General features: G+C 28.7%; 1 protein-coding gene and 1 long non-coding RNA gene across 2 annotated transcripts; one reads left to right on the forward strand and one right to left on the reverse strand.

Moving 5' to 3' along the window:
• The first annotated feature begins 1,365 nt into the window (after positions 1-1,365).
• Positions 1,366-5,974, forward strand: LOC146721395 (cytochrome P450 4g1-like). The gene is made up of 7 exons (XM_085486872.1): positions 1,366-1,425; positions 1,527-1,587; positions 1,904-2,019; positions 2,254-2,322; positions 4,327-4,504; positions 5,236-5,415; positions 5,483-5,974. Exons 2-7 carry the CDS (start codon positions 1,527-1,529, stop codon positions 5,665-5,667), a joined length of 789 nt encoding a protein of 262 aa, XP_085342998.1. The 5' UTR covers positions 1,366-1,425; the 3' UTR covers positions 5,668-5,974.
• Positions 5,975-11,560: 5,586 nt separating this feature from the next.
• Positions 11,561-12,912, reverse strand: LOC114935526 (uncharacterized). The gene is made up of 2 exons (XR_014925677.1): positions 12,200-12,912; positions 11,561-11,959 (listed from the first exon to the last, which is right to left on the reverse strand). It is a non-coding gene; the product is annotated as an uncharacterized LOC114935526 (long non-coding RNA).
• Between the last annotated feature and the right edge of the window lie 401 nt (positions 12,913-13,313).

A 13,313-nucleotide genomic window follows, 5' to 3' on the forward strand; every position in this document is an offset into this window, starting at 1 on the left:
TTCTGATATTATGCAACAAACCACGCATCCTATTTTTTGATTTATAGTGGTGGAAAACAAATTTATTGTTACAGAAATTACGCAAATGGTTGGGAAACAAACAATATCTCTTACATTCCCTTAAAAATTTCAACTTCGACATTGCCTTAATTATCGCATAATTAAAATTTAGCCAAGATTTAAAATGTTTTAACGTTTCTAGACCAAAATAGTTATAAATAAAATTAGAATTAAAACGATGGTATTTAAACGGGTAATTAGTCCCACGCATTATAAGGCCAGCGTTTATTAAAATTAATTAATGAAAGGCTCGTATAATTTAACAAAATTAAACAAATCATATATAGCAGGCCAACTGAACTACCATAAAAGACTAATATCTGAAATGATCCACATTAAAGAACAGAAAAATGGAATTAATTTAAATACAGACACCGAATTGTTAGACAGTAGTTATTTTGACATACTTAAAAAATTTGCTGAATCATAATTTAGAAAAAACATTAGTATTAAATAAATACATCACGCTCTCTATTTTGACATTTGGTATTCAGACTTCGCAACACACACTTGAAATATCGGGGAAAAGGACTTGTTAAAACGATAATGTAAGTTGAAAGATTTTTTAATTTTCTCTGACATTGATTTAATTCGCGTATTATATCCGTAGCATGCTCAAATGTCGCATAACTTGGCATCTCAGACCAATCGCCTTGCATATCTATTGGTCAACAGCGAAGAATCGTTTCAATTTTATATTTTAATATTTAACTAACTTTGTATTTTTAACATTTAACTTTGTATTTTAATATTTAACTTTTATGTATTGATAAAGACTGTAGTGCAGTCGAAACGTTTACAATTTATATCGATTCTGTAACGGAATGTTAATTTAATTATTTAACTATTAATAAAAAAATTTTTACACCTTATTTATTTGCTCGTTCAGTTGGCCTGCTATATATGATTTGTTTAATTTATATATATATATATATTAAATTTATACATATATTTTTAATTATTAGTAAATTATTATACATTATTAAATTGTATATATAATATTTATAATTAATATAATTTTAAATATATGTATCGATCTTAATATCTATGTCAATCTTATACTTAATATTTTATATTAAATTTTTTACTATATAACTATTTCGGATTACCTAAAGAAAAGATCTTGAAAAGATTTTGATTTTGAATATATTCGAAAAATGTAATTATCGCAATTATAGTTAAGTACACATTTTTATATCTTACGATAAATTTCAAATTTTAAAAAAAGACATTTTCAGATGTAGAAAAGGTATAAGGCACAGATTACAGAATATATTCTTGCATCCTAATATTATATATAATCTCTCTGCTTCCGGACGTAAACAACAAAAGGGTTTAAATTTCATACGTTCCTTCGTGGATGAGGTATTCTGCGAATATATTTATTAATATATTTTAATTTACGTATACATAGATCCCCATGACATAAAAAAGATTTTCATTTTATAACTAATATTGTTATGCAGATGATACAGCAGCGACAATGTGCATTAAATAAATCGAAGACTGATGTGAAAGAAATAATTCGTAAGTTATTAATACATTTTTTTCGCATGTTTTGGTCTCTGTGTGATTATTACAATATGATTTATCAATACTTGTCACAGTAAAATAAATTTTATCTAAAGCCATAAAAGAGTCATAAAATGCGTTCTTAAAATAACTTTTATTTACTGATAATTCTTTTTCCTTTTATAAACTTAATTCGAATAAATTAAGATTTTTAATATTCAAAATAAAAAATAAAAATAAAAAAAATCAAAAACATAATTTTCTATTTTTTGCATCGTCTTCTAAGGAAGTAATTTGCCATACTATTTTATATTCTTTTCTATAAATATAGACCGAGCAATTTGCGACATGCTCTTGAAAAAATCTAACAAAGAATCATTCACGCACGACGATATTCACGATAACGTGCTGACAATGTTAGTGGCGGTATGTAAGATGTCTCTACAGGTATGATTATATTCAAATAAGTATAGAGGGAGTTCTCCTAACGCCGTTAGAACATAACTGAACGAGTGGTTATATCAGTGATAAGGTAAGGGGGATCCCTACCTGCCTGCTTTTCATCGATATAGCCACTCGATCGCGTTTTCACTTGCATAGATGTAATACATGTCCGAGATTAGGTGCTGTCCGACGTGAAGGGAAACTCTTATGCATAAAATTTGTATTTATTTTTATTAGGCCAGCGACACAATTGCCATTACAATCAATTTTGCAACCTTTATGTTGGCGAACTTTCCGGAGATACAGGTATATATACTATATATTATACATAAATGTGTGTGTGTTTGTGTGTACACATTAGATGAATTCATTCAAAAATTATTTATTTGCTTTATAAATCAAGTATTCGACAAACTAGCAGAGTTTTACAATATTAAAGATTTATTTTGTAATAATAAAAAAAAGAATTCGACATTCAAGTAAATAATTTGCTCAAATAAATCGCAAATAGAGCTTTTATGATATATATGTTTTGTTACTATTATATAATTTTCTATAGCGTCAATTTTTATTAATACTCTATATATGTATATACGAGTATATTGTATGTATATAATTATTTACCTACGTATGTATACATATACATTTACATTCACACATACATATATTTTTTATATTTTTTATATTAAAATATGTAAAAATAATATAATTTTGTTATACTGATATCTCTATTAATATAAAGAGTACAATAATTATTTTTAATGTTTTAATAAAAAAATGTTATAAAAAACTTTTTTTAATTTTTCATTCAAAATAATTTCTTAAATATGACCAACATTTTTTACACAAAAAAATAATATGCTAAAACAATTTTTTTACATAATATGATAGCTCATTTATTAATTCTTCAAAAAATTATGTATAACATGTGTTTTTATCTCGATAAAAATGAAAACCCTGGCGGACTAACTAGACGAGGTTTCGACGTACTTGACAAATACTAGATGCATTCCGAACAAATACTTAATTAAATAGACATATTTTAGACATATACATGACGTTCAAATATATTCCAGAACCAACATAAAACATCCAGTTCTTGAATAGGCAGTCTAGATTTTATTCATCTAGATTTTGTCGAAAAACAATGTCTAGATTATGGCTAAATTTAGTCCATGTTATCCAACACTGGATAAAATTCGTCTAAACTTTGTCCAAGATTTGTTCAGAAAATTACTGTCCACACTTTGTACAAAACTGGTTCAGATTGTCCATTATTTATCCGCAGAAATTTGTCTAAATATCTAAAACTTGTTCAGAAAACTATTGTCCACACTCTGTACAAAACTGGTTCAGATTGTCCATCATTTTTTAGCAGGAATCTGTCTAGATTTTGTCTAAGACTTATCTAAAAAACATTGTCTACACTATTAAAAACTACACAAAACTATCCAACACTTCAAGACAGGAATCTGTCTAAATTTGTTCTAAAACTTGTTCAAAAAACTATTATTCATATTCTATACAAAACTGTTATTATCTTGTAATAGTTCCTTCATTTGCCATTATGCGATGCAAAACGCACTATCTATCTCGTATTCAAGTTTAGTTACGAGAATTATATAAAGCGCAAAAAGCGGCTATTGCGATTATTATTATTTTAATCAGTTTAATATTTCTGATACGATCCCAACATAAGAAATTCAGATGTATATTTATATATTATTCATCTTTTTTACACATTTTAGTTTCTCACTGTCTTTCAGTGAGATCTTGACAGTTTTGAACGTCTTGACAAATCATATAAGTCTTTCAAGAAATATTGTAAATTAATTCTATTTTCTAATTTTTTTATTTTAGTACCAAAACAGTGCTAAATACATAATCGGTATTGAAATAAAAAATTAACATAAAATAGAGTTGATCAGTTTGATTTCTGAAAAGCTCATATCATTTATCAGAATGTTGTCCAAGTTGTCCAAACTGTGGGCAATATTTAGAAACCGATTAGACAGATTTTAGACAGATTATTTCAATATTTTGGCAACGTAGACAGTTTTTAGGCGGTATATAAACAAATATTAGATAAGGTAGTCTAAAAATGAGACTGGTGGACGTGTTCCAATGTCCAGAATGCATCTAAAACAAAGTATAAGATTATGTCTACTTTTTGTCTGTAGTCCATCTAGTTGGCCCGCCAGGGAATATATGTATAATTGCATGTCTTATATATATATATATATATATATAAAATTATTGAACCTTATAATTATATTGCATGCACTTATTAGCATTTATTTCCCTAAAAAGGAAAAAGCATATCAGGAATTGTTGGGAATTTACGGACTAGAAAGTCCCAAATTCGCATCAATTAAATATGAAGATTTACAGTATATGGACTATCTGGATCGCGTTATTAAAGAAACGATGCGATTATTCCCTGCGGTGCCTTTAATCGCACGACAACTAACCGAAGATTTAAGATTGGGTTTGTTCATAGATACACAAATTATGTATAATTTGCAATACATTATTTATTAAAAGTCATGCGATTTTCCCGTAATTAAACCAATATATTTGAACTAAAAAAAAACGGAAACAGAAAGAATATAATAAATGCATTTAATAAATAAAATTATATTTTTTTATCAATTTTTCTTAATCGTGAATTACAAACAAACTAAACAAATATAGATAATAAAATATATTAGTTTTAATTTTAAGTAGATATTTAACAGAATCTACATATATATTCGAGTATTATATAATAAAAAATATACTTAACATCAAAGCTTTTTTCAGAATTGTGCAAACTCAATTTGTTGCAAGCAAATGTTTCACACGAGGAAAATGTGCTATATAATTATACGATACTTTTTGCTTGTCTGACAAATAAAAGAGAACTCCTATTCCAACAAAATTGTCTGCTCTTTCTGCTTGTAGTCTTAAATTTCAATTCTTATAACTCGAAAAGTGCTTTATGAAAGAGTATTTTATTATAGTGTTTTGAAAAGATCTCAACATCAACTAGAAGCATATGAAATAAAAAATAGAAGGTTTTGTTTAAAATATTCGTGTTAAGCTTGACCGGTCTTTTCAAGGTCATCTCAAAATCAAATAGATAACATCATAAAATAATTTTTTTGAGTCCTACTCTTTCTGTCTAAAACATTTTTTTAATTTTATTATTATAATTCTACAAAAAGATTTATGTTTTAGGAGAATTTATTTTACCGAAAGATGCTGATATTATCATAGCACTGGGAAAGGTGCTTCGAAATAAAAAATATTGGCCGAATCCTTTAATGTTTGATCCGGATAGATTCTTGCCCGAAAGATTGGGAAACACTTACTGGGATTATTATATAGCTTTTAGTAACGGGCCTAGAAGTTGCATAGGTAGGTACTAATAAATTATAATATGTAAATTATAAAATTTATTTTAAATTATGACAAAATCTTTTAGGTATGAAGTATACGATGATTTCCACGAAAGTTATACTAGCAACTTTGATACGCACATTTGTGTTTAAAGTCGATAAAAGTATCGCGATCGATAAAATAAAATTAAATTTTGATATTCTACTATCTCCTACTGAGCCTCTGAAAGTCAAACTTGAAAGGCGGGAGTTTCTATCAAAAGGAATATAATGTACGAAATATGTTCAACAAAATGTAATATGAACAGTACAAGCCAAACTTATATCACCTCTTGATTTTTTCAGCATAATTTGTTTTAAAGTGCGTGAATCTTTATCGAATCACAACATGATTTGAAGATTAATATAACATTTAATTATAATTTAATATATGTTATACCGTCCGTCAAAACATGTTATAATTCGTGTCGAAATCCGTGCACTTTAAAACAAAGTATCCTGAAAAAATCAAAAGGGATATATAATTTTGGCCTGTACTGTACTTTATGTAAAATTATATTAAATTAAAAAATAAAATATCTCGTGAAATATTCATTTTTGACCTGATATGTTTTTATGCAGAATATTGCGAGGAATTGATTGATGTAAAAAAATTAGGGTGGTTTTATTAAAAAAAACCTAAATAAATCTTTAAATGATCTTGAGAAATGTTAAAGGCAATTATTCTTGTTCAGGATACTATAGGTCTCCCTTAGAACCTCTGCTTATTATCTTTTTCCTTTTTCTAAAATCCCGTCATATATATAATAATATATTTATTTTCTTATATTATCTGTGTCGAAGCTTCAGAGTCGAAGTGGCGTAGTTTTCAACTTGAAAGCAAACTAAAAAAAACTAGTTAAATCTGTCCCACAATCTAATTATCTGAATCTATATTTTCATGCACAGTGAGAATTGCATTTAGTAAACAGAAATATGTTTTATCGTTTTTTTTTAAATTATTACTGCACGTTATAAAATACACGATTTAGAAGAAAATATTCGACATTATATAAATGTAAATGAAATTAGAAGTTTTTAAAGAAAAAGAAAGATGCACAATATACATACATATGTTAAAGATTAAATAATGTTACTAATTTGAAAAATTAATAAAAATTAATATTTCGAAGAAATATTTACAAAAATAATTTATTGTCCCAGATTAGTTCGCGATCCTATTTCCTATTATAGATAACGCGCAACAAAATCCGAAATAGAATCTTATTTTAAGTATAATATAGAAGATTTGAAGAATTATGAAAATTTTGCAGCAAATTGTGCAAGCATATACAAAATATATATTATAATACACATATGTATACATTATAAATAAAAAAATATTTTTTTAGTAATATAACGTTTGTACACGGTTTTCTTTGTAATATTAACATCTACAATTATTAATACAACTTTGTACCAGTAGGGCTGTCATGATAAGTCAGTGACTTTTACAAGAAAAGACACTAAAATCGAAGTCTAATTTTATTTCTAATATTTACCATCTTATTACAAATATACACACTAAGTTTCAAGTAGATTGTTAAATAAAAATTTGTTGAAAGCGTTCTAAAGCGGATAAGTTTGTGTTTTATAGTAAAATGGAAAAAGTGAATTCCGTGTGTTAATAAAATATTATGTTCTATTATTATAATATAAATTACATTAAATTATGCCTTTGAAAATTTTGTAATACAATTTTACATAATAAACGAGATTCAAATGATTTAAAAAATTTAAGCGGGTTTTCGTCTGGTTTTAGTTAAAATCTTTGAAATAATGTAAAAGTGTATTATATTATAATATTAACTGCAACTTCATCTGTCATCTCTAATTATTTTTTCAGATACTCATTAACAGAGCACATAAAGTAAATATGTTTTTCTTCATAATTTATATGTATATTTTTTTACAAAAAATTTTTATATAATTATTTTATATAATTATTTTATATAATATTTTATATAAATATTTTTAAGTTCTCATGTCTGTACGATCGAAATGGTAATGACATGAGTACGGTTTTTAACAATAGTAATAATAAAATATATTAATTTGTATATTTTTATAGGAACTGTCATTTATGATATACATATAGTATGTATATCATAAATGATATTAAGAGTTTAACTAGGCTCTGTAATATATAAATATAAATTTAACATATATAAGATAGGCAAATAAGAGCCAAATCGCGGATGACAGTGCGTTATTCTAAACGAAACTAAATTTTTTCGTTAGAATTAAATACCTGTGCACAAGGCACCAAATTTTTACTTGGACACGGCCAAGATATAAAATTGGAATAATCTCTACAAGAGATTTTTAATTCCATGTATCCCCTATTCCCCCTAAAGAAATAAAGTGCGAGAGAAAAATATAGATCCGAAAGTCGCAGAATCGGGAATCGAACCCGAGACCTTTCGCTTGCCGGGCGACTGCTCTTCCAACTGAGCTATTCAGATCCTTTCGATTCTATACTTTTCTCTGTTATATATATTAATGTTGGTAAATAAACGCCTTTAAGCCAGCGTGTATAAATTAAGAGTTTAACTAGGCTCTGTAATATATAAATATAAATTTAACATATATAAGATAGGCAAATAAGAGCCAAATCGCGGATGACAGTGCGTTATTCTAAACGAAACTAAATTTTTTCGTTAGAATTAAATACCTGTGCACAAGGCACCAAATTTTTACTTGGACACGGCCAAGATATAAAATTGGAATAATCTCTACAAGAGATTTTTAATTCCACGATTTGGCTCTTATTTGCCTATCTTATATATGTTAAATTTATATTTATATATTACAGAAAAGTATAGAATCGAAAGGATCTGAATAGCTCAGTTGGAAGAGCAGTCGCCCGGCAAGCGAAAGGTCTCGGGTTCGATTCCCGATTCTGCGACTTTCGGATCTATATTTTTCTCTCGCACTTTATTTCTTTAGGGGGAATAGGGGATACATGGAATTAAAAATCTCTTGTAGAGATTATTCCAATTTTATATCTTGGCCGTGTCCAAGTAAAAATTTGGTGCCTTGTGCACAGGTATTTAATTCTAACGAAAAAATTTAGTTTCGTTTAGAATAACGCACTGTCATCCGCGATTTGGCTCTTATTTGCCTATCTTATATATGTTAAATTTATATTTATATATTACAGAGCCTAGTTAAACTCTTAATTTATACACGCTGGCTTAAAGGCGTTTATTTACCAACATTAATATATATAACAGAGAAAAGTATAGAATCGAAAGGATCTGAATAGCTCAGTTGGAAGAGCAGTCGCCCGGCAAGCGAAAGGTCTCGGGTTCGATTCCCGATTCTGCGACTTTCGGATCTATATTTTTTTCTCGCACTTTATTTCTTTAGGGGGAATAGGGGATACATGGAATTAAAAATCTCTTGTAGAGATTATTCCAATTTTATATCTTGGCCGTGTCCAAGTAAAAATTTGGTGCCTTGTGCACAGGTATTTAATTCTAACGAAAAAATTTAGTTTCGTTTAGAATAACGCACTGTCATCCGCGATTTGGCTCTTATTTGCCTATCTTATATATGTTAAATTTATATTTATATATTACAGAGCCTAGTTAAACTCTTAATTTATACACGCTGGCTTAAAGGCGTTTATTTACCAACATTAATATATATAACAGAGAAAAGTATAGAATCGAAAGGATCTGAATAGCTCAGTTGGAAGAGCAGTCGCCCGGCAAGCGAAAGGTCTCGGGTTCGATTCCCGATTCTGCGACTTTCGGATCTATATTTTTCTCTCGCACTTTATTTCTTTAGGGGGAATAGGGGATACATGGAATTAAAAATCTCTTGTAGAGATTATTCCAATTTTATATCTTGGCCGTGTCCAAGTAAAAATTTGGTGCCTTGTGCACAGGTATTTAATTCTAACGAAAAAATTTAGTTTCGTTTAGAATAACGCACTGTCATCCGCGATTTGGCTCTTATTGCCTATCTTATATATGTTAAATTTATATTTATATATTACAGAGCCTAGTTAAACTCTTAATTTATACACGCTGGCTTAAAGGCGTTTATTTACCAACAAACATTAATATATATAACAGAGGAAAGTATAGAATCGAAAGGATCTGAATAGCTCAGTTGGAAGAGCAGTCGCCCGGCAAGCGAAAGGTCTCGGGTTCGATTCCCGATTCTGCGACTTTCGGATCTATATTTTTCTCTCGCACTTTATTTCTTTAGGGGGAATAGGGGATACATGGAATTAAAAATCTCTTGTAGAGATTATTCCAATTTTATATCTTGGCCGTATCCAAGTAAAAATTTGGTGCCTTGTGCACAGGTATTTAATTCTAACGAAAAAATTTAGTTTCGTTTAGAATAACGCACTGTCATCCGCGATTTGGCTCTTATTGCCATCTTATATATGTTAAATTTATATTTATATATTACAGAGCCTAGTTAAACTCTTAATTTATACACGCTGGCTTAAAGGCGTTTATTTACCAACATTAATATATATAACAGAGAAAAGTATAGAATCGAAAGGATCTGAATAGCTCAGTTGGAAGAGCAGTCGCCCGGCCCGGCAAGCGAAAGGTCTCGGGTTCGATTCCCGATTCTGCGACTTTCGGATCTATATTTTTCTCTCGCACTTTATTTCTTTAGGGGGAATAGGGGATACATGGAATTAAAAATCTCTTGTAGAGATTATTCCAATTTTATATCTTGGCCGTGTCCAAGTAAAAATTTGGTGCCTTGTGCACAGGTATTTAATTCTAACGAAAAAATTTAGTTTCGTTTAGAATAACGCACTGTCATCCGCGATTTGGCTCTTATTGCCTATCTTATATATGTTAAATTTATATTTATATATTACAGAGCCTAGTTAAACTCTTAATTTATACACGCTGGCTTAAAGGCGTTTATTTACCAACATTAATATATATAACAGAGAAAAGTATAGAATCGAAAGGATCTGAATAGCTCAGTTGGAAGAGCAGTCGCCCGGCAAGCGAAAGGTCTCGGGTTCGATTCCCGATTCTGCGACTTTCGGATCTATATTTTTCTCTCGCACTTTATTTCTTTAGGGGGAATAGGGGATACATGGAATTAAAAATCTCTTGTAGAGATTATTCCAATTTTATATCTTGGCCGTGTCCAAGTAAAAATTTGGTGCCTTGTGCACAGGTATTTAATTCTAACGAAAAAATTTAGTTTCGTTTAGAATAACGCACTGTCATCCGCGATTTGGCTCTTATTTGCCTATCTTATATATGTTAAATTTATATTTATAAATGATATTGTTTGACAATTGCCCTGGTAGAAATTTTGATTGGGCGCTTGCATGGCAATGACAAGCGTGCCATACTGCCATTTCAGGAGCTGGCATGGTACGCTGGTAAGCGCCATGCCTCGAATCGTCACGTTTTGCCCGCTAGTGCCACAACTTTGGAAATATTTGGTATCCTGGCATGGCACTAACATGGTGCCAGTAAGGTACTACATAGTATAGACATGGAACTAGCAAGTTATTGATGTGGCATATGCATGAAAAATATATGATAAATATTAAATAAATTTAGTTTCAGGATTTTAAGGTGTCACCCTTTCGAAAAAATACTATTGAACTATATTCGATTTTTGAAAAAAAAGTTATTGATTTTCAATAATATGTAATAGATTTTACATCATATATATTTTTCATTAATCATTATTATTTTATCTACATATCTAATATTAATTATAAAAGGTATAATAAAATAAAGTATAAATATTTTTTTATATATATATTTAAAATTTATATTTCAGAAAATATAAATATTATAGAACTCGTCTTATTAATTTTACATGTTGAACTTTAACTAAACTATAATTGTACAGTAAAATGACTTGTAGCCCGTGAGCTTTAGGCCATGTTTTTTAATTCATTGATGGATCAAGCGCATTATGCGCAAATCTGCACGTGTAGCATTTGCGCATCATGCGCTTGATCCATCAATGAAATAAAAAACATGGCCTTACTTAACTCGCTTACAATAGTATTACTACGAAGATATTTGTACTTCATCTTTGGTATTCATTGATGACTTGGATGACTTGACACGTTTACGTTGGTCTATAACATAATATAATATTAAATCCTAAACTTTTCAACAATTTTATTTTTTTTAATGAAAGAAATTTTATAAAGTCCACATTGATTAGATGCTCACAGACTAGCTTGATCCAACAGAATCTACATCTATCTGTTGGATTGTATCTAATCTGAAAGCACCTTAATGCAGTTAAAAATTTAACTAAAATAAATATTAATATTGTACATTTTAAAATATAATCATATCTGACTGACTACAAGATTTTTTTGTAAACATAGGAGTTCTACTAAAACTTTCTTTAATTTCTTCCGCACTTTTTTTAAATCTTTTGTTGATAAATTGCTTGTGCTTTCTTAATTTTTAGTTCGTTATCTTCCGAATCCTGTGAAAAAGGAGTCTCCTTTTGATCAAGAAGCATTAAGCGATCAACAGCATCTGAATATGTTTCTGAAATAAGATTATTGTTTTATTAAATTTATCATAATTAATTTCGAATAAATAAGCTTACATTGTTTAATCAATCCGTAAGAAAAATTTTTAACTGCATCAAGGTGCTTCCAGATCAGATACAATCCAACAGATTGATGAACGTTCTGTTGGATGAAGCTAGTCTGTGAGCATCTAATCAATTTGGACTTTATTAAATTTCTTTTATTTAAAAAATATAAAATTGTATATAATACATACTTGCTTGACCAACAATGTCAACACTGAACAGTGGCCATGACTCTGGTGCTTCCACTTCGCTTTTAACCAAATCATGGAGATTATTTATCCCTTCTGTTGTATATGGAGGTGGAAGAAATGGAACTTTCAATCGTTTAGTGTTTTTATCCCAATTAATTCAAGTTGAAGGAACGATATCAATCTCTTTTGTGGAACCTTTTCTGCGCATTTAATAAACCTCACAATTTTGAATCAATGAACTATTTGTTCATCATTATCGCTGTCAGACATCTGTAAATATATTATATGTATGTATCTTTATGCAGGGTTGGGAAGTAACGAGTTACTTGTAACAAAGTTACAGCTACAATTACTTTTTTTCGGTAACTATAACTTAACTTCGTTACTTTTCTCCATCTGTAACTGTAACTGTAACTTAGTTACATTTTTTTAGTAACTAGTAACTATTTTAATAGTTACTTTATTAGTTACTTTTTTTGGAAACATGCGCTAAAAGTATTGTTTAAGTATGGTAGCCGTTATATTATTAAATTAAATTTTGATAACAGTAGCATATGGATCTTCATATGATTTAATCTTTTACCTAAAATTTTCATTTTGTGTACATAAAATAATATAACACATAATTAAGATCGACCAATCACAGTCAAATATTAAAAAAAAATTCTTAAAGGTAATAATTGATCGATTTGCTTGCGACTTTGCGATTACCATTTAGTAACTTACTATTACTATTTTTACTGTTGTATATAAAGATCATTCATACATTGATTGATGTTAATTGCAAAGTCGCAAGCAAATCGATCAATATTACATTCAAGAATTTTTTTAAATACTTGACTGTAATTGTGCATAAAATGTAAGCTCCTTATATTTAAAACAATGTATAATTATTTTTAAAAAGTAACTAAAAAGTAACGACTTGTTACTTTTAGAGTAACTGTAACGAGTTATTTTTTAAAATCGGTAACTTGTAACTGTAACTAGTTACTTTTTCAATGAAATAACTGTAACTGTAACTAGTTACTTTTACAAAGTAACTTTCCCAACCCTGTCTTTATGTATAGATGCTGAAGTTAAGTATCATATACTTCAGGACTATTATTTTATTCAA

Source organism: Nylanderia fulva, unplaced genomic scaffold, assembly GCF_048542155.1.
Source record: "Nylanderia fulva isolate GAGA-0341 unplaced genomic scaffold, ASM4854215v1 Scaffold483, whole genome shotgun sequence".
Lineage (NCBI taxonomy): Eukaryota > Metazoa > Arthropoda > Insecta > Hymenoptera > Formicidae > Nylanderia > Nylanderia fulva.